Source organism: Lepus europaeus, chromosome 14 (genome assembly GCF_033115175.1).
Source record: "Lepus europaeus isolate LE1 chromosome 14, mLepTim1.pri, whole genome shotgun sequence".
NCBI lineage: Eukaryota > Metazoa > Chordata > Mammalia > Lagomorpha > Leporidae > Lepus > Lepus europaeus.
Window position 1 is genome coordinate 76604923 of NC_084840.1, and position 20428 is coordinate 76625350.

Genomic DNA, 20428 nt, shown 5'->3' on the forward strand with positions numbered 1-20428 from the left:
TAAAACTGCCACCTACAGTGGCGGCATCACTTAGGGGCACTGGTTCCAGTCCTGGCTGCTCCATTTCCAATCCAGCTCTCTGCTGTGGCCTGGGAAAGCAGCAGAGGATGGCCCAAGTACTTGTGCCCCTGCACCTGTGTAGGAGATCCAGAAGAAGTGCCTGGCTCCTAGCTTCAGATCAGCTCAGCTCCGGCCATTGCCACCAACTGGGGAGTGAACCAGTGGATGGAAGACTCTCTCTCTCTCTCTCTCTCCCTCTCCCTCTCTCCCTCTCTCCCTCTCTCCCTCTCTCCCTCTCTCACTCTTAGCCTCTCCTCTCTGTGTGTAGCTCTGACTTTCAAATAAATAAATAAATATTTAAAAAAATAAAAACTACTTAGGGACAGCTTAGGAATTACTGAATTATTAATTTTGTTATGTGTGGTAATATAATAACGTGAGAAAGTTCCTTAGTTTTAGGGAATTAGGTATAAATGTCCTAATGTCACCAACTTTCAAAAGATTCAGAAAAAAAATAGTCGTATATGGTAAAGAAAATATGATAAAACATAAGCAATGGTAGAATGTATATGAATGACATATTTTCTTTAAAAATTTTTTTCTATAAGTTCATAATACAAAAGGGCAGGATTGTATGTCCTAAAAGAGGGAAAATGACACTTATCCTCAAGTATCTTTTTTGCCGAGGATATAAAACCATACCCATTCCTTGTGAAAGATACATACAACTTAAATTGTAATGTGCTGGGGCCGGTGCTATGGTGCAGCGGGTTAACGCCCTGGCCTGCAGTGCTGGCATCCCATATAGGCGCCGGTTCGAGATCCGGCTGCTCTACTTCCAATCCAGCTCTCCAATCCCACCTATGGCCTGGGAAGGCAGTACAAGATAGCCCAAATCCTCGGGACCCTGCACCCATGTGGGAGACCTGCATGAAGCTCCTGGCTCCTGGCTCCGGATCGGTGCAGCTCTGGCCGTTGCAGCCAACTGGGGAGTGAACCAGTGGATGGAAGACCTCTCTCTCTCTCTCTCTGCCTCTCATCTCTCTGTGTAACTCTGACTTTCAAATAATAAATAAATTTTAAAAAATTGTAATGTGCTACAGATTTGCTCTCCTGTGGTCTAAGGGAAGATCCAATGTAGAACTTTTTTTTGCATGTTAATTTTACATGTAAGTTTAAATTTTACTGTAAGCCTCTCCAAAAAAATGGAAATCTGATGGTTTTTTTAAAAGGCCAAATAAAATCATATATGATTGTAGTAATTTAATTAAAAGGTGATTATTTTAAGGTTATTGTTTTCTCATGCCTCAAAGGTTTGTTAGATTAGAAAAAAAAATTTGCTACAAAGAATATGAATTTTAATTTGAAACTTCAGTGTACTTCTCTTGTTTCTGATCATTTTAGAGCCAAAGAACAAAACAAAGTACAGTGCTTGCCCCAGTCATCGACCTGAAGCGAGGTGGCTCCTCAGATGATCGTCAAATTGTGGACACACCACCACATGTAGCAGCTGGGCTAAAGGTAAGCCCACACCTAATCTGTGACTTTGATACATACACACACACATACCTGTTCTTAGAGGACCTTCAATTATGATGTTAAGCTGAGATGCAGCCTACCTGGGGAGAGATGTGTGTTCCAGAGCATTTAAGAAGACCAGGAAAATGCTTCTGAAACCATAACATGTTGTTGTTCACAATGTGATCAGAAATGTAATCAGAATCTAAAGTTATTCTCAGTGATGACTACAAAAATGATTACGCTGTCCATGGCTTGTTTGGTTCTTTCAAGTTTTATTTATGTTGTTTCTTTTAAGTTTTCCCAGAGGTATAGAAAAATTGAAATATTTGTTGTTGTTACTGTAAATAATCAAGAATTTTGCTTCAGAGTACAAGTGTCTTAAATGTTGTTTGGTGGTGGCTTATTGAAGAATAAATACTCTTGGGTATTAGGATAATATAGTGCTAAACTAAAAGTTAAAAGTCATGATTCTTGCCGGCGCCACGGCTCAATACGCTAATCTCCGCTTGCGGCGCTGGCACACCTGGTTCTAGTCCCTGTCAGGGCACTGGATTCTGTCCCGGTTGGGGCACCAGATTCTGTCCCAGTTGCTCCTCTTCTAGTCCAGCTCTCTGCTGTGGCCCAGGAGTGCAGTGGAGGATGGCCCAAGTCCTTGGGCCCTGCACCTGCATGGGAGCACCTGGCTCCTGGCTTTGGATCAGTGAGGTGCACTGGCCGCAGCGCACCGGCCACAGCGGCCATTGGGGGGTGAACCAACGGAAAAGGAAGACCTTTCTCTCTCTCTCTCTCTCACTCTCACTCACTCTCACTGTCCACTCTGCCTGTCAAAAAAAAAAAAGTCATGATTCTGCTGCTACCTGACTGAGTCATCCTGGAAGATGTGGAGATAATATTTCGATGTTTTCATCTTTCTCAGGACCCTGTTCCCAGTGGATTTTCTGCAGGAGAAGTTCTGATTCCCTTAGCTGATGAATATGATCCTATGTTTCCCAATGATTATGAGAAAGTAGTGAAGCGCCAAAGAGAGGAACGACAGAGACAGCGGGAGCTGGAAAGACAAAAGGAAATAGAGGAAAGGGAAAAGTAAGGCTTTGTTTGGATTGGGGATCTTTTGCAGTTGAAATATTTATTAAAATATTAGAGAATGAACTTCAGTGCTTAAGACTGAAATTGTCATGATTGGTCTGAGCAATCAACAGAAGGAATCAAATTTTTTTTCCGAGTTTGTATTTGTGATGTCTCGGCATGTGAGCAGACTGAGTAAATTTCATTATAGACTCTGAAAACCTGAAATACGAATTTTGAATGATTCATTAGAAAAATAATTTTGAGATCTGATGTTGAAGGCATTTTTCCTGTGCGATGACTACTAGAAGTACCACGGTCTAAATGTTTCAAACTCCACTATTTTGGAGCAAGATTGAATTTCTTTAAACTTACATGCATCTTTTTATTTTTAAAAAGTAGGGGTGGCAGGATTTTTTTTTTTTAAGTTTTTATGTTATTAAATAGTTTATTAAGTATTGCATTGTTACTCATTTATTGAACCATTTGTAGAGAATTGAAACTATTAAATTATTACTATATTGATAGGCTTTAAAATAGAAAGTGGTAAATGTCAAGGAAGCTTTTCTTGCTAACTATACTTATGTACCTATTCATTTTTAGCTTTTGAGGTTTTCTCACTTTTCATGCTTTGCTGATTTTAATCTTCAAACAATTGTGTCCTTGTGTCCATCTGTGCCTTCCCCCTGCCCAATTTGTAATAATTTATTGTTTAAGAGGATTTGAATATTTTCTGGCCAGGAGGAGAGGCAAGATGATATCACAGGCCGGCACCGTGGCTCAATAGGCTAATCCTCCGCCTTGCGGTGCAGGCACACCGGTTTCTAGTCCCGGTCGGGGCTCCGGATTCTGTCCCAGTTGCCCCTCTTCCAGGCCAGCTCTCTGCTGTGGCCAGGGAGTGCAGTGGAGGATGGCCCAAGTGCTTGGGCCCTGCACCCCATGGGAGACTAGGAGAAGCACCTGGCTCCTGCCTTCGAATCAGCGGATCAGCGCGGTGCGCCGGCTGCGGCGGCCATTAGAGGGTGAACCAACGACAAAGGAAGACCTTTCTCTCTCTCTCTCTCTCTCACTGTCCACTCTGCCTGTCAAAAAAAGAAAGAAAAAAAAAAAATCTCTGACCTTCAAATAAATAAATTAATTAAAAAAAAAGATGATATCACAGATTCTATCTCTAGTGTGACTCACCTGTGATGAATATTTATTTCTTTGTTCTCGCAGGAGGCGTAAAGACAGACATGAATCCAGTGGGTTTTCAAGGCGACCTGACCCAGATTCTGATGAAGATGAAGATTATGAGCGGGAGAGGAGGAAAAGAAGTAAGGCGCTGATAGAAATATTATGTTTCAAGCATGGTGTAGTCCCACTGTTTGCGTTTTATACTCAGGTTGATAAGTAGCTTATTTGACATTGGTTTAGGTGGTTTTTCTTTCTGGAATCCCAGCAATCCGCATTTGCTGCACAACAATTTAAGTTTCTACTGTGTTCTCATATATATTGTCTTTTGAACTTCTGAGTATGGCTGTATTTCTGGTCATCATTCCTGGAAGTAGAGTCAAGCACACCAATGCATGTGAGTTACTCACACGCATGGATTTAAGGAAGCTACTTAGCTTTCCTGGGTGTTGATTGCTTTCAACTGTCAGTGAGAAAGTGGGACGACAGGAATTGGAGCTAGGTGCTTGAAGAGTCATTCCATCTCTACACTTTTATGAACAAAATTGTAATTGTTTTTGACATAAATTCTTCAAAAACCAAAATTATTTGAGAAAAAGATCCCACGTATTGATTTACTCTCCAGATGCCCCAAGGGCCTGGAATCAGGGCCAAAGGTAAGAGCCAGAAACTCAGTCCTGGGTCTTCAATGTGGGTGGCAGGAGCCCAGTCAATTGAGCCTCCCTGGGTCTGCATTAGCAGGAATCTGGAGTCAGATGGGAGCCAGGGATAAAACCCAGATAAATTCCTCAAGATGAATTTTTGTTTTGTTTTGTGTGTTTTTGTTTGTTTGTTTGTTTGTTTTTGAGAGGCAGAATTACAGAGGGGGAGACACAAGAGAAAATTTTCCATCTCCTGGTTCACTCCCCAAATGGCGAGAGCTGGGCCAATCCAAAGCCAGGAGCTTCTTCCTGATCTTTTATGTGGGTGCAGGGGCCTAAACCCTTGGGCATCTTCTACTGCTTTCCCAGGCTATAAGTGGAGAGCTGGATCAGAAGAAGAGCAGCCGTATGGGATGCTGGTGCTGCAAGTGAAGGCTTAACCTACAAACACCACAGTGCCAGCCCCCTCAACATGAATTCTTAATAATTATTAGCAGTGTTCTGATGGGAATTGAGAGAATGGGGCATGCTTTATTATTATTACTATTATTATTATTATTATTTGTTTTTGTGAAAGATTTAATTTATTTTGAGAGGTAAAGTTACAAACAGAGAAGGAGAGACAGAGAGCAAGGTCTTCTATCCAGTTGTTCAGTTCCCAAATGGCAGCAGTGGCCAGAGCTGTGCTGATCTGAAGCCAGGAACAGGAGCTTCTTTTGGGTCTCCTATGCAGATGCAGGGACCCAAGCACTTGGGCCATCTTCCACTGCTTTCCTAGGCCATAAGCAGAGAGCTGGATCAGAAGAGGAGCAACCAAGACATGAATTCATATGGAATGCTGGTGCCAAAGCACCATGGGCCATTTTTGTTTTTTATAGCTCTATTTTCTTTACTTGAAAGGCAGAATGAGAGAGAGAGAGATCTTTGTATCTGCTGGTTTACTCCACAAAATGGCCACAACAGCCTGGGCTGGGCTGGGCCAAAGCCAGGAGCCAGAAGCTTGATCCAGGAGCAGCTAGGTCTCAAACCAACACCCATATTACCAACACTGCAGGCAGTAGCTTTACCCGCTGCACCACAATGCTGGCCCCTTGTGTTATGTTTCATATCCATTATCTCTTTGAGCAACAGGTGTTTAATTTGTTAGCATTTTTTATTGGTTAAATGTTTATACAGCTCATCTTTCCAGTTTATAAGTTGACTGTCCTTTTTTTAAGAACGTTATTAAAAACTTTTATTTTTTTCTTAAACGTTATTAGGAACTGTAATGCCTCTTATAAAAAGAGCTTCTAGGCAGGCGCCACGGCTCACATGGCTAATCCTCTGCCTGTGGTGCCGGCACCCCAGGTTCTAGTCCCAGTCGGGGCGCCGGATTCTGTCCCGGTTGCTCTTCTTCCAGTCCAGCTCTCTGCTGTGGCCCGGGAGTGCAGTGGAGGATGGCCCAAGTGCTTGGGCCCTGTACCCGCATGGGAGACCAGGAGGAAGCACTTGGCTCCTGGCTTTCGGATTGGCACAGCAGCCATCTGGGGGGTGAACCAATGGAAAGAAGACCTTTCTCTCTGTCTCTCTCTTTCTCACTGTCTAACTCTGCCAGTCAGAAAAAAAAAAAAGAGCTTCTATTGACCTTGTAGCCAGTATTATATCCATGGCTATGCTAGTGTCCCCGTTACCTGCAGTTTTGCTTTCTGAGGTGTCAGCTGCACATGGTAAACCACAGTTTAGTACAATAAGATACTTTGTGAAAGGGAGAGAAACCATATTATATATAACTTGTTATAGTATATAATTGTACTTGTCCTGTTGCATTAGTAGTTATTGTTGCTAATCTCTTAAACTTTATCATAGGAGTACATATATTATAGGAAAAAAGATCTATAGTGTTTGATCCCCTTTTTTTTTTCTTAATTTGAAGGCAGAGTTACAGAGAGACAGAGAGAGAGGTCTTCCATCTGCTGGTTCACTCCCCAGTTGGCCACAATGGCCAGAGCTGCGCTGATCCAAAGCCAAGAGCCAGGAGCTTCTTCCAGGTCTCCCACATGGGTAAAGGGGCCCAAGGCCTTGGGCCATCTTCTGCTGTTCTCCCAGGCGATAGCAGAGAGCTGGATCAGAAGTGGTGCAGCTGGGACTCGAACCAGCAGCCATATAGTGTTTGATTCTATGTGCAGTGTTTCAGGTGTCTGGGAAATGTCTTGGGTGCATATTCCCTATGGATAAAGAGTCTACTGTACTGCTATTAACAGATAGGGTATGCTCATATTTTAACTTGGTTAGTAGCAGATTTGCAGTAGTCACCCTGAATTTTTTATGCTGACCTTATTAGTCTGCTTTTCACAGAGTCCCATCAATAATCACCTCAGGTCTTAGTGACAAGATTAAAAAACTACCACAGGAGTAATTCAAAAGAAATATCTATGGGGGCCGGTGCTGTGGCGCAGTAGGCTAATCCTCTGCCTGTGGCGCCAGCATCCCATGTGGGTGCCGGTTCAAGTCCTGGCCGCCCCTCTTCCAATCCAGATCTCTGCTATGGCCTGGGAAAGCAGTCAAGGATGGCCCTAGTCCTTGGCCCCTGCACCCACTTGGGAGACTCGGAAAGCATTTTCCCGGCTCCTGGCTTCAGAGCAGTGCAGTTCCCGGCCGTTGCCACCATTTGGGGAGTGAATCAGCAGAAGGAAGACCTTTCTCTCTGTTTCTCCCTTTCTCTGTCTCTAAGTACCTTTCAAATAAATAAATAAAATCTATAAAAAATTACATATGGAGACTTTCTGTGCATTTATATTTATCCTCAGTAATTTGTAACAGCCAGTCTGATTAATCACAATGCATCTATACTGAATTTAAAGTAATTACTGTTGTGAAATATTTTAAGTTGATGCAGCATAATTTATAAACAACTTTTAAATTTTCCACTTTACTTTTCTTAATCTATACTAATATGGTAGGATATACATGTAATGAAAATTCCTTATAGCTTCTACCCATGTTCTGCCTTCAATTGTTGGATAGAAAATGGGAAAAAAACCTTACCTTTTTGGTTGATTTGTATCCCCCATTTTCCATGCAGTAACATAAACAGGAAGGAATACTGACCGCACATGCCAGGTTCTTCAGGAGCCGGAAGGACTCGCACTTCCACATTGGTGTTCCGTTCCAGGACTAAGGATGCTGTGTAGTGGGGGACAGCTTTGGTGTGATAGGGAACTGAGTTTATTTCTTTTCTGCCAGTTTATTCATTTCTGACCATTTTCTCATCTGTAAACTGGAAACAGTAACCTACTTCAAAGGTTTATGAAGCCCAGAGGAGGTCATGTATAAGTCTGAAGTGCGTAATTTTTCCTTGAAAATCACTTGGTAACTGCATTCTAGGTTTTGTTGTTGTTGTTAAGATTTATTTATTTATTTGAAGGGCACAGTTAGAGCTTCCATCCTCTGGTTCTTTCCCCACATGGCTGCAAGGACTGGGCCAAACTGAAGCCAGGACCCAGGAGCTTCATCTGGTTCTCCCATGTGGGTCCAGGGCCTAAGCACTTGGGCCATCTGCTGCTGCTTTCCCAGACATATTAGCAGGGAGCTGGATTGGAAATGGAACAGCCGGGACTCGAACCAGTACTCACATGCGATGCGGTCATTGCAGTTGGTAGCCTCACCCGCTATGTCATAGTGCCAACCCCAATTCTGGGGTTCCTGAATGCCTTTCTCAAAGAAACAGTTTTGTCTGTCTGGATGTTACCCATTCTCTTCATTCTTTTTTTAAATTTATTTTTTTGAGAGACAGAGCTCCCAGGCCTTGGCCTACTCCCCAAATGCCCGCAACAACCTGAATTCCGGGCTGAAGCCTGGAGCCAGGATCTCAGTCCGAGTCTCCCACGTGGTGGCAGGGACCCATCACTGCTGAGCCACCACTGCTGCTTTCCGCATCAATAGGAAGCTGGAATCAGGAGCTGAGGTTTAAACCTAGGGACTCTGACATGGAATGTGGGCATCCTAACCTGCATTTTACTACTATGCTAAACACCTGACTCGTTTTCTACATTTGTAATCCTGACTTCAGATACTCAGTTATTTAGAGATGAGCAGAAAGATTGAAGTACCAGGTTTTTGCCTTTTTTCTTTTTTTTTTTTTCCTCCCCTTAAGGATATGTTGATGGAAAGAACAGAGCCTGTTAAGTCCTTGGGATCAGGCATCGGAAACATTTTTCTTCCCTCCTTTCATCTGTGTATTTGTTTTTGCAGGTATGGGCGGTGCTGCCATCGCCCCACCTACGTCTCTTGTAGAGAAAGACAAAGAATGTACGTAGAACCATTTCTTCCCCTTTTATCCTGATACAAATCGTTAACCTAATCATGAGGACTCACAGGTGGATCACTGTTTCCTGGGTTTAGAAGGAAGCAGCCTGACCCTTAAGGCTGAAGGTGGGCCAGGGCGGCTGCTGTCTTCCACCCCTGCTACTTTTAAACCTTTTCATGTCAGGATCTTTTCTTTTCTCCCACGAGCAATTTGGTTTGTTTGCTCATACATGTCATATTTGTTGTTAATTTTATTTTGGATTTCGGTTAAAATGACAGTAAATTCATTTGTAATTTTTTTTAAACTGATAGCTGTTTTATTTATGACCTTCCGAAAAGGCAGTACTTTCTTTGGTTAATTTTTTCCCAATAGGTTGTTTCAGAGTGAATATGTGTGCCTGTTATAGTATGGTGCCCACACAATGTTTCTTGTCCCAGTGAGCTATTCCACATTTGGGGATTGGGATTGAATTTTTCTATATCATCTAGATCATTTCCCATTGTTCTGGATTGGATCATAACTAAACTACCCCAAGAAAATGTAGCTTTCTCTAAACTGTTCATACCTGTTGCACTATTTATGTTATCTATTTAAAGGTGATTTTCAATATACCTGTTGTCTGTTAAAAACATATGACAGTATGTTACAGTTGAAACCAATCTCCAGGAATGGGGTGTAAGCATCTGGATAGCCTTAAAGCTTCCATTGGTTCTAATGTGCAGTTAGAGTTGAAACGTGGCCCCTGATATCAAAGACCTTTGTGGTCTGTAAGACTGAGGAAATAGAAAGGTTAGATAGTATCCATAGATACTATGAGAGTTAGGAGAGAGTTATATTTATTTCCTTGAAACATGCAGAAAATCTTATGAATTCAGGCTAGAATTGTCAGTTTTAAAAGGTGAATGAAATTTCAGTAAGGTGTAAAAAAGACGTTTGATGAGATACAGACAGTAGAAGTGGTGTTAAAATTAGGAATCAGTGTTCTACATTTGTGATTTGATCACTTCTTGTGGTAAACCAGAAATGTGGTTTGAATTAATTCAAGATAAGTAATTGATACAGGTGCAATTTCAAAATTTTTTCTATGGTGTCTTGGTGAGGCTGATTTGCTCTTCTCCACCAGTACCCCGAGATTTTCCTTATGAAGAAGACTCCAGACCTCGATCCCAGTCTTCCAAAGCTGCCATTCCTCCCCCAGTGTATGAAGAACAGGACAGACCGAGATCTCCAACTGGGCCTAGCAACTCTTTCCTTGCTAACATGGGGTAAGGACTTTAAGTGTTATTATCTAAGAAAATGTACAAATGACTTGAGAAACAGTTTGAGGTATGGGCAGTCCCTTTCCGTAGATTCAGCTTGTTTGAAAATGGGGACATTGAGGACTACAGGGAGACACTTGGTGAGTTCAGTCGCACAGTGCCCTTCTCAAGGGATTCGTGCTCAAGGTGATATTGGTTTGTACACAACAAGTTTTGAATGTTTTAGATGTTGAGTATTATTTCTCTGGATAGGAAGTTTCTAATAGCTATTTACATTTATTATTTACATTAATTTTAATAACATTTGCACAAATAAAATAGCATATGAATTAGCGTTAACTTGGGTTATCTCCAAAGGGTAAATAACTTTTTTTCCCTCTAATAAAATAGGTCATTTGCTTTAAGGTCATGTTTCTATACCTTTAGTCTAAAAACTGTTAGTCATTCTCACTATAATTAGGTATTTGTTTGCCAGCAAACAAAGATCAATTTAAAGGTTGACATTCAGGTGGGGCTTGTGGATTTTTTTTTCCCACCTGGCTGGATTTGGTGTATTTAGTGTGCTTTTTGGTTAAGGGAATGTTTTTTCTGGTCTGCTCTGATCATGTGAAGGGACTATCAAATGAAGCAGCATCACACTGAGGTCTTTGTTCTGTGTTGCTCACCAGGATGCTGCCTTTCATAGAGATGCTGCCAATGAGGCACTTGAGCTGCCACGCCTTTTTGGGTCTGGGGTTCATGCACACCAGGAATGTTTTGAGTTTCTAATTCTTGGTGTCTGTCTCCTGTCCTGCATGACGCTTTATGGTAGCTATGGGCCACAGGTGCATGTGAAAGTCTAGTTTCTCTGTCACACAGGGAAGTGTCAAGTGCTCTCAGTAACCAGATGCAGCTGATGCTGACCGTATTTGACAGTGTAGATCTAGAGCTTTTCCATCATTGCTGTAAATCTTATTGGACAGTGTTTCCGTAGAATGTGTGCTGGAGACTTTTACTTTTTTTTTCTTGCTTGATGGTAAAAATTGACATTTTGCTGACTTCCCTTTTATACAGGAATTATAACTTTAACTTAAGAAAGATGTAATGTGGTGTAATTGAAAAGATTTTAGTCTTTTTACTCCTAGATTAGCTTATTCAAATGAAAACTCTTAAATACATGAAATACGGAAACCGATCTGGTGGAAGCAGGGTTTTGTGGGTCATTTTAAGCAGCAGTGGTCATTGGGGGGCGCCCTTGAGACTCATGTGGCACCTCAAGTGTGAAAGCTGTGATGCTGTTGTAAAAACAGTGGACTAAGAATCAGGTGCTTCATTAGTTCCACTTCTGCCATTAATACCCACAAAAATAATTTCCTTTTTCCAAAATTTATTTATTTGAAAGAGTTACAAAGAGAGGGGGAGAGAGAGAGAGCTTCCATCTACTGGTTTACTCTCTAAATGGCCATAACAGAGGTGGGCCAGCCTGGAGCCAGGAGCCTCATCCAGGTTGTTCATGTGGGTGGCAGGAGCCCATGCACTTGGGCCATATTCCACAGCTCTTCCAAGGCCATTAGCAGGAAGCGGGATGGAAAGTGAAGCAGCTGGGACTCGAACAGGCACCCATATGGGATCCCGGCATTGGAGACAGCAGGTTAACCCATTACACCAGCCCCAGAAATAATTTTTGAATATCATGTCTTGCTTTACTTCTGGTCAGCCATAAGGTCATCATCTGGTTCTGTGTTTCCTGTTTGTTAAGTAGGTGATTTCTAAGTGTTCATTGATTTAAAAGTCTTCCATTGGAATTCTGTGCTATATCTTTATTGTCTGAAATTTGATGCTTATTTTTTGACAGGCTACTCTTTTCACTAAACTGTGGTCATAAACTATGTAACAGTGCAGTTCTGGGAGGACTCAAGAAGTCTGGTGTTTTCCACAGAGGTATTGGGAAGATTCTATAAGAACTAGAGATTACAGAATGTTCTGGATTGCAGTCATTAGCTTAGGATATCTGTTTCATCCTGAACATCTCCAGTTTCCCTCTAAAGACTCACTGTTAACTGTCTGTGATTTCATTGAAGCCCTAGTGGAATTTATACTTTTTCTCTGGAAGGAGATCATAGTGATATAAAATCCAGCTTATAGTTGATGATGTCAAATGTAAGGAACATTTTCCGTTCTCCTCCTCCTAGTGGCACAGTAGCACATAAGATCATGCAGAAGTACGGCTTCCGGGAAGGCCAGGGTCTGGGAAAACATGAGCAGGGACTGAGCACTGCGTTGTCAGTGGAGAAGACCAGCAAGCGGGGCGGCAAAATAATTGTGGGTGACGCGATGGAGAAGGGTGAGTCTCAGGGTAAGTCTGCAAAGAGGCGGCGCTCCCTCAGCCCAGCTGGGAAGGCCGGCGGGCTGTGCTACGGTAATTCTAAATTTATGGTGCATTTCTGCTTGGGTTTGTGAAATGGAGAGGCCCAGGCTCATCTTTATATTTTCAGAACACGGCTAACAGAAAGATGAAATCCTCTGGGAGGAAAACACAATGAGGATTAGGCAGGAAATGAACAGTCCTGAGGAAAGTTATTTCATACCTACCTTGGGCAAAGAATCTTGTCTTCTTGATAAAATAATTATGTTTTCATGGCATGAAGGACAAAGCTATATGTAGTATATTGTTATTTTATCTGTTATATCTTTCTGTTCAGTGAATCATTTCTACTTTTCCCCCTTTCTCTAGCCTTTCATTATAGATGTGGTTGATTGCTTGCTCCGTGAGATGTAAAGTTTTACAGTCTGTTGATAGATGATTTTATTTTGATTTTTACAATCTGCACTGAGAGCATATAGGAATGCGACAAATGCATAGTAGCATTTTAAGCAGGCAAATTGAGTTAATTTTTTAAATCATCTTAGCCGAGTTCCCTTTCTTAAAATAAGGAAATTTTTCTGGCAGCCCTGTTGATGTGCGGCTCAGGAGGCAGCAAGTCAGCCTGAATATAGCAAAGAACAGTAGTTATGTCAATTTGTGTGACTATCTCAAGCCTGTCAGCCATAATTAACTGCTTGATATGCTGGGCTAATGACTTTGGACTGTTGCTCGCCAGTTCTCACAATTACCTGTCATTGTGACCCATATGCTGTGGGTGAAAGTGAAATGAGCAGATTGCAGGTAATAATGGAAGCTAAAAATTTTCAGTAATTATTATAAAAACATAAAACAGATGCCTTCATTGCAGATGAGGCTACATTTTTTGCTTAGAAATTATAGATGCTTATTAATGATTCTAGAACATAGATAGTGAACATTGCTCTTGAAGTTAAATTGGTCATTGTAAGTAGGCCTCACTTCTGTGACATGTGCGATAATATGTTTTTACACAGATGCATCTAAGAAGTCGGATTCAAATCCATTGACTGAAATACTTAAGTGTCCCACTAAAGTCGTCCTACTAAGGGTAAGAAGCAAAAGAAAAACACCTGGCTGCCTGCCTTAATTTTTGTGTTCCCTCATCCTAGAGCCTGACCAACATTGCTTTCACCCCGTCCCCATACCATTTACAGTTAAAGAAGACTAAAAATAATACTTTGGCAAATAATATCTTTTGGGTAGACCCTATTTAAGGCTGATTTCAGATTCCCTTTTTACTAATGTTTATGTTTCTTTGCTAAAAACAGTGTTTGAGACTACGTTGAGTGATTACTTTGAAATTGCTAGGACTTAAGCTGAGTTTATACATTTTGGTGCTTTATAGATGCTCTTAAAACTTTTAAAAACTGAATGTATTGTTTTGGTGTTTTAAGAAATACCAACCTTTGAGTGTTTCAGGGACAGTATTTTTCGTTGTGTCTTTGGAGATTGAAAACATTTGCTGTTATGAATAAAATTCATTTATTTGTTATGTATTTGTAAATTATATTGAGCTTAAATTATTTTGTTTGCTTATAGAACATGGTTGGTGCAGGAGAGGTAGATGAAGACTTGGAAGTTGAAACCAAGGAAGAATGTGAAAAATATGGCAAAGTTGGAAAATGTGTGATATTTGAAGTAAGTGAGTTTTCTTTTGCTATTTATAACCCAAGTCGTAATGGGCAGTTTTCAAAACATTTTCTACAAGTCCAGGATATTGCAATAAGTAACATATTGTCTTACTGCCAAAAGACAACAGACAGTAATTAACACTTCTCTTATTGTGACAGTTTTAAACGTGAAAACAAGAATGACGTCAAACGTGATTTGGTAGAGAAATAAATTTTTTTTAGATTTATTTATTTATTTATTTATTTGCAAGGTAGAATTAAGGAGACAGAAATATCTTTCATCATCTGGTTCACTCCCCAAAATGGCCACAAGCACTGTGCCAGGCTAGAGCCAGGAGCCAGGAGCCATCCCAAGTAGGTGCCAGGGTCCCAGACTCTTGGGCTATCTTCTGCTACTTTCCTAGGCACATTAGCAGGGAACTGGATCAGAAGTGGAGCAGCCAGGATTCAAACTGGCACTCAGATGGATGCCAGCTTTTCAGGTGGTCGCTTTACCCAGTGTGCTACAATGCCGGCCCTCAGAAATGTTCCATTTTATGACTGAGGATCAGTGTAGTGATTAAATACCTCGATTGTAGTGTGCTCAAGTAGTTTAGCTATTTAATCATGTCTTTGATTTCAGTCATTTAGCAAGTATTTATGTAGTGACTCATATGCTCTGTACTATATTGAGAGTATTTGGGATGCAGGAAACATTATATACTCTCTGATCTGTGCAATTGAAGAAATATAAACACAGGTAGAACAGCTAGGGAACATTCAGTTGCTGAACTTGGTTGTAAGTATAGGAGCTGAAAGAATTAAGTCAGCAAAAAATAGAGGTGGCTATGTGAACAGTATCAGCAGATATGAGCTGAGCTTCGAAATGACTAGGTCAGTTTTGTGGGCAGGATCGGGGAAGGGAATTCAGATTGGGGAAAAAGCTTCTTGGAAGTAATGTAGATGCAATGGGGGATATGAGGATTAGTAGGAAACATGTTTACATAGATAAAGAGTCATATTATAGAAGACTTAGAAAGCTACTCAGTCAAAATTGAGATCTAAAATGAAAAGTGATGAGAGCACAAATTAAAATTTCTGCTCCCATTTCTTCCTTTTTCCTTACTATATTGCTGTTTGTAGACCACATAAGTATTTGCTTTTCCATCAGTTGGTGTAGAACCTCTAAGAGTCAAAAACCACCTTGCCGCGGGTGCTGCGGCTCACTAGGCTAATCCTCCACCTTGCGGCGCCGGCACACCGGGTTCTAATCCCGGTTGGGGTGCCGCATTCTGTCCCGGTTGCCCCTCTTCCAGGCCAGCTCTCTGCTGTGGCCAGGGAGTGCAGTGGAGGATGGCCCAAGTGCTTGGGCACTGTACCCCGTGGAAGACCAGGAGAAGCACCTGGCTCCTGCCTTCGGATCAGCGTGGTGCGCCGGCCGCAGCGTGCCAGCCGTGGTGGCCATTGGAGGGTGAACCAATGGCAAAAGGAAGACCTTTCTCTCTCTCTCTCTCTCTCTCTCTCTCTCTCTCTCTCTCACTCTCTCACTCTCTCACTCTCTCACTCTCTCACTCTCTCACTGTCTACTCTGCCTGTCAAAAAAAAAAAAAAAAACCACCTTGCTTAGCTGTGTGGTCCCAGCACCCAACTACAAAACAGGCATTCAGCATCCTTGATGACAAACAGTTTAAACTTGTTTGGTTTTGGACTACTGTTGTCCATGTATGCTAATGAGTAGAATGTTTACTCTGATGCACATCATGTAAAGGAGAAAAGTCATAGTGCTAATCTCAAATGATTCCTTTTACTCTTTTGTGTGTGTGTGTGTGTGTGTAACAGGTAGAGTTATAGACAGAGAGACAGAAAGAAAGGTCTTCCTTCCGTTGGTTCACTCCCCAAATGGCCACTGCAGCCAGCGCTGTGCCGATCTGAAGCCAGGATCCAGGAGCTTCCTGGTCTCCCAAGTGGGTGCAGGGGCCCAAGCACCTGGGCCATCCTCCACTGCCCTCCCGGGCCACAGCAGAGAGCTGGACTGGAAAAAGGGCAGCTGGGACTAGAACCTGGCGCCCACATGGGATGCCAGTGCCGCAGGCGAAGGATTAACCTAGTGAGCCATGGCCCCAGCCCCGATTCCTTTTACTCTTATTGTCGTTTCTCTTTCAGATTCCTGGTGCCCCTGATGATGAAGCAGTACGAATATTTTTAGAATTTGAGAGAGTTGAGTCAGCAATTAAAGGTAGGTTGGACAGCTAAAACAAACAAACAAAAGTTGAATTTGTGACCTTAACTCTTATAGGTGAAGTTACTGTTAATGCTGTCATGATGTCTTACAAGATACCTTTATTAACTGCCTGTCTTTTTGTTTGCCTTTTAGCTGTTGTTGATCTGAATGGGAGGTATTTTGGTGGACGTGTGGTAAAAGCCTGTTTCTACAACTTGGATAAATTTAGGGTTTTGGACTTGGCGGAGCAGGTTTGATTTTCAGAACCAGAGCGCAGGTCACCTCCAGGGATCCTTGAACTAACTGCAGACTGAGCGGAGGAGAAGGGGTGGTGAAAGCCTTCGTGCCTGTCGGATGCTGAGGCTCTCGGAAGGACTTCTGTGATGTGTGTTGGTCTATCCCTTTTTTATTTTGTGGTTTTTTAATATAGCATAAAAATCCTTTAAAAAACAACAACAGTTGTGTGCCTCTCTGATTGTTCCTCTTTTTTATTACTACTTCTGAGTTCATTACTTTGCTAGAATTTCATGGTAATTTTCAAGTGCTTTGATGATGCAGCGCATCTTGCACTTAAACTAGGGAGTTTTGGTTCTGGGGTTGTATTAAATTATCCTTTGTTTTTCTTTCTCCCCTTTCCCTTTTAATAAAGCCTACAAGTTATTAAACTTGTTCATAAATTCTGTAGTAAAGTAGCATCTTGGCAGTCTGCCAGAGATGAACATGTCTGCTTTCTCTAACAGAGAAATTCTTTTCAGTGACTCCAGTCATAGAAAACTCTGCAGCCGGAGCTAAGAATAGTGAGCCAGCCATGACCTATTTGGATGAATAATTTGTCATTAAGCTAAGTCAGACTGTAGGGTTTGTAGTGGATTTATGGAACATGTGGGTATAGAAATCATGAATCACTCACTTGTTTTCAGAGATTCAAGCTTAGTCTTTAGGGTAGATCAGAAATGACAAATTAATTCAGAACCTAACTGTTAAGTTGAAAATATGTACCCAATTATGTTTGGGTAATGACAGTTCTGTGGGGTCTTGTTTCTACTGGCCAAAATCCAACAATGTTAATTCTATTATATGTAATTTTAAAATTTATAAAACTCAGCCCTTTCAGCTACTTAAAAATTGTACTGCGAATTAATATGGTTTCTGGAGTTGTGAAAAGTTGTACCACTGAAGTGTAGTGATACATGTGGCTTAAAAATTTAGCAGGGCAACACAAAAAAATATTCATTGCTGAAGTTCATTGCCAGAGCAATGGATGTTTCAAAAAATCTTCAAGCTTGTGATCTGTTCCTTGCTTTTCCCATATATTGCATGTGACTTTCTTTGAAGTGGCAACTGAGGGACATGAACCTCTGTTGTCTCTGTAGGTTATTATGATGTGAAAGTGCACTGTGATCCTTGGGGGGAAAGCTCAACATTGTTTGCATCCATGGACTTGGTTTGGAGACAGGAATATTTTGACCCTTTTTACAAAAGGATTTTCTTGTGTTTTTATTTAACATAAATAAAGAAGTAACATTTTATCTTTGGTGGTATTATTTTACTAAATAAAATTAGGACTGGAGTTCTGTGATAAAAGTGCTATTAAATAAGGTGGCCGGCGCCGTGGCTTAACAGGCTAATCCTCCGCCTTGCGGCGCCGGCACACTGGGTTCTAGTCCCGGTTGGGGCGCCGGATTCTATCCCGGTTGCCCCTCTTCCAGGCCAGCTCTCTGCTATGGCCCGGGAAGGCAGTGGAGTCCTTGGGCCCTGCACCCGCATGGGAGACCAGAAGGAAGCACCTGGCTCCTGGCTTCGGATCAGTGAGATGCGCCGGCCGCAGTGGTCATTGGAGGGTGAACCAACGGCAAAAAGGAAGACCTTTCTCTCTCTCTCTCTCTCTCTCACTATCCACTCTGCCTGTAAAAAAAAAATAATAATAATAAGGTAAGTTGAGTTAGAGAATATGATACAAAGAACTGCATAAGTGGATGTTTAACAGGACCATAAGAATTCAAAGCAGTCATGAAACTCATCCCTATTATATGACTAAAGTGTTCAGAGGTAAGGCTTTGGGAGGTGATTAGGATTGGAAAGTTCATTAGGGTGAAGCCCCTGTGATTGAAGACTGGTGACTTCGTAAGAGGGGGGAGACCAGAAAACATAAGCACACACACGTGGGTGCTCCCTGTCTCGTGGCGTATATGTGATGTCCTGGGGCCGCCTCAGGACTCTGCCAGCAGGACAGCCATCCCCAAATGCATGTCCTTGCTGACAGCTAAATAATCACCTCTGTTCTTTATAAAGTTCCCCAGCCTCGGGTATTTTGTTATGACATCATAGAGTGCAATGTGGCAGTTGTCACAGACAAAATAAATACATTTGTTCAAATATATTTATTGCTTAAAACAATTAGCAACTGAAACAGATCTGCTTCTGCCTGTGGTGTGAAAACCATGTCACACTTCGGAAACCCCTGGCTGCAGAGGCTGCTCGAGAGCATTGTAGTTTCCAAGGGACCTGCCAAAGGAATGTCTCCTCTGCTGGCTCTGTCTCTTGACTGCCCAGCTTGGTCAGATGTATGACCAAGTGCTAGATCAGCAGTTTTAAATTTTTTTTTAACTTTTATTTAATGAATATAAATTTCCAGTGTACAGCTTATGGATTACAATGGCTTCCCCCTCCCATAACTTCCCTCCCACCCACAACCCTCCCCTCTCCCGCTCCCTCTCCCCTTCCATTCACATCAAGATTCATTTTCAATTCTCTTTATATACAGAAGATCAATTTAGTATAAAGATTTCAACAGTTTGCACCCACATAGAAACACAAAGTGAAACATACTGTTTGAGTACTAGTTATAGCATTAAATCAAAATGTACAGCACATTAAGGACAGAGATCCCACATGAGGAGCAAGTGCACAGTGGCTCTTGTTGTTGACCCAACAAATTGACACTCTAGTTTATGGCGCCAGTAACCACCCTAGGCTGTCGTCATGAGTTGCCAAGGCTATGGAAGCCTTCCAAGTTCCCAGACTCTGATCATATTTAGACAAGGTCATAAAAGACAGAGTGAGGATAGTAACCAATGATCCTAAGAGTGGCATTTACCAGGTTTGAACAATTATACAGCATTAAGTGGGGAAGAGGACCATCAGTACACACAGGTTGGGAGTAGAGCCATTGGTGGTAGAGGTTATGATTACAAAGGAATGAGGCCCAAGTGTGCTAGACAGGGTCTAGAACAAAGGACAGAGTCATTATTAGATGTGCTAAGAAAGGTGCTAAGCTACAATTAAGTTTTCTGATTGAGAGGCAAATAGAACCTGATAGTAGGGGCTTGATAATAATCTGGTGGGCTTTAGGCCTTGTAAGTTAAGAGGCCCAGACCTATCTATCTCTTCACATGGGGTATATCCTAAGGGAGGTGTGAACCTCCTAGGGGAAGGCACTCTGTTGACTTTCATTACTTGGCTGGGCTGGGAAGAGAGCTGGCCAGGTAAAGGCAGGGGGCATCTCTAACAAGAAATTTACAGTTCTGCCTGCAATGTTGCTGACCCTACTTGGCCATCCCCTCAGCTGCAGTGGTCACTTTGGAAGTTGGGCTGAGTGAAGGGCTTTTCAGCTTAGAGCCAATAAGATCTGTGGCTCTGACCTGGGCATCCTTCAACTCCAGGGCAGGTCCATTTCCAGTGATCCAACTCGGCTGGCAGAGCTGCCAGGGCTCTTCACAAGCTGACTTCTGCTGAAGCCCAGGCTTACCACATTGAAAGCCACTGCAGTGGACTGGCCTGTTGGGTCTCCTTGAGGGCAGATCACTGTACAGATCAGCCATTAATAGGCCTGCCACCCATTGCTTCTGATGCCTAGCTTTCTTTTCCTCCTGGTTTGTGTTAAAGCAGACCAGAGGATGCAAGTCAAGGGAGTGCCCAAGTCCCATCTCTAATCTTCGGTGGCCTGAACTACAAGTCTATAGTCACAGGCATGTTCTGTAGTAGTTTTTCTAAAGTAGACAATGCTCATGAGGAAAATTATATTCTCACTTTAAAACTTTCTTTCCCTTTGGTCTGAAAGGGAGGTTTTTTCTACTTACTGTATACTTGGCTGATGGCGAAGTGAATCTAGCTATGAGATTATTATTTAAGTTCTTATTTTGGCTATGCTATTACAGAAAAATGTTAGCCATCTCTTTTATAAGGTCTAAAGATTAAATTGTGCGTCCTGCAGATTCCTTCATAATAGAATTAGTTTCCTACCTTGAAGAGAATAGAGAAATGAAAGAAC

The 20428-nt window shown here is 42.0% G+C and overlaps 1 protein-coding gene across 1 annotated transcript in view; it reads left to right on the plus strand.

Moving 5' to 3' along the window:
- Positions 1-17675, plus strand: part of LOC133773580 (splicing factor 45) — a 37249-nt gene extending 19574 nt beyond the window's left edge. Inside the window, exons 3-12 of the mRNA XM_062211004.1 lie at positions 1405-1521; positions 2438-2604; positions 3805-3902; positions 8631-8687; positions 9809-9950; positions 12116-12279; positions 13302-13375; positions 13867-13965; positions 16101-16173; positions 16312-17675. Of these exons, the coding sequence (XP_062066988.1) occupies positions 1405-1521; positions 2438-2604; positions 3805-3902; positions 8631-8687; positions 9809-9950; positions 12116-12279; positions 13302-13375; positions 13867-13965; positions 16101-16173; positions 16312-16415 (1095 nt within the window). The 3' untranslated portion in view covers positions 16416-17675. The remainder of the gene's footprint in view (positions 1-1404; positions 1522-2437; positions 2605-3804; positions 3903-8630; positions 8688-9808; positions 9951-12115; positions 12280-13301; positions 13376-13866; positions 13966-16100; positions 16174-16311) is intronic.
- Positions 17676-20428: the final 2753 nt, after the last annotated feature.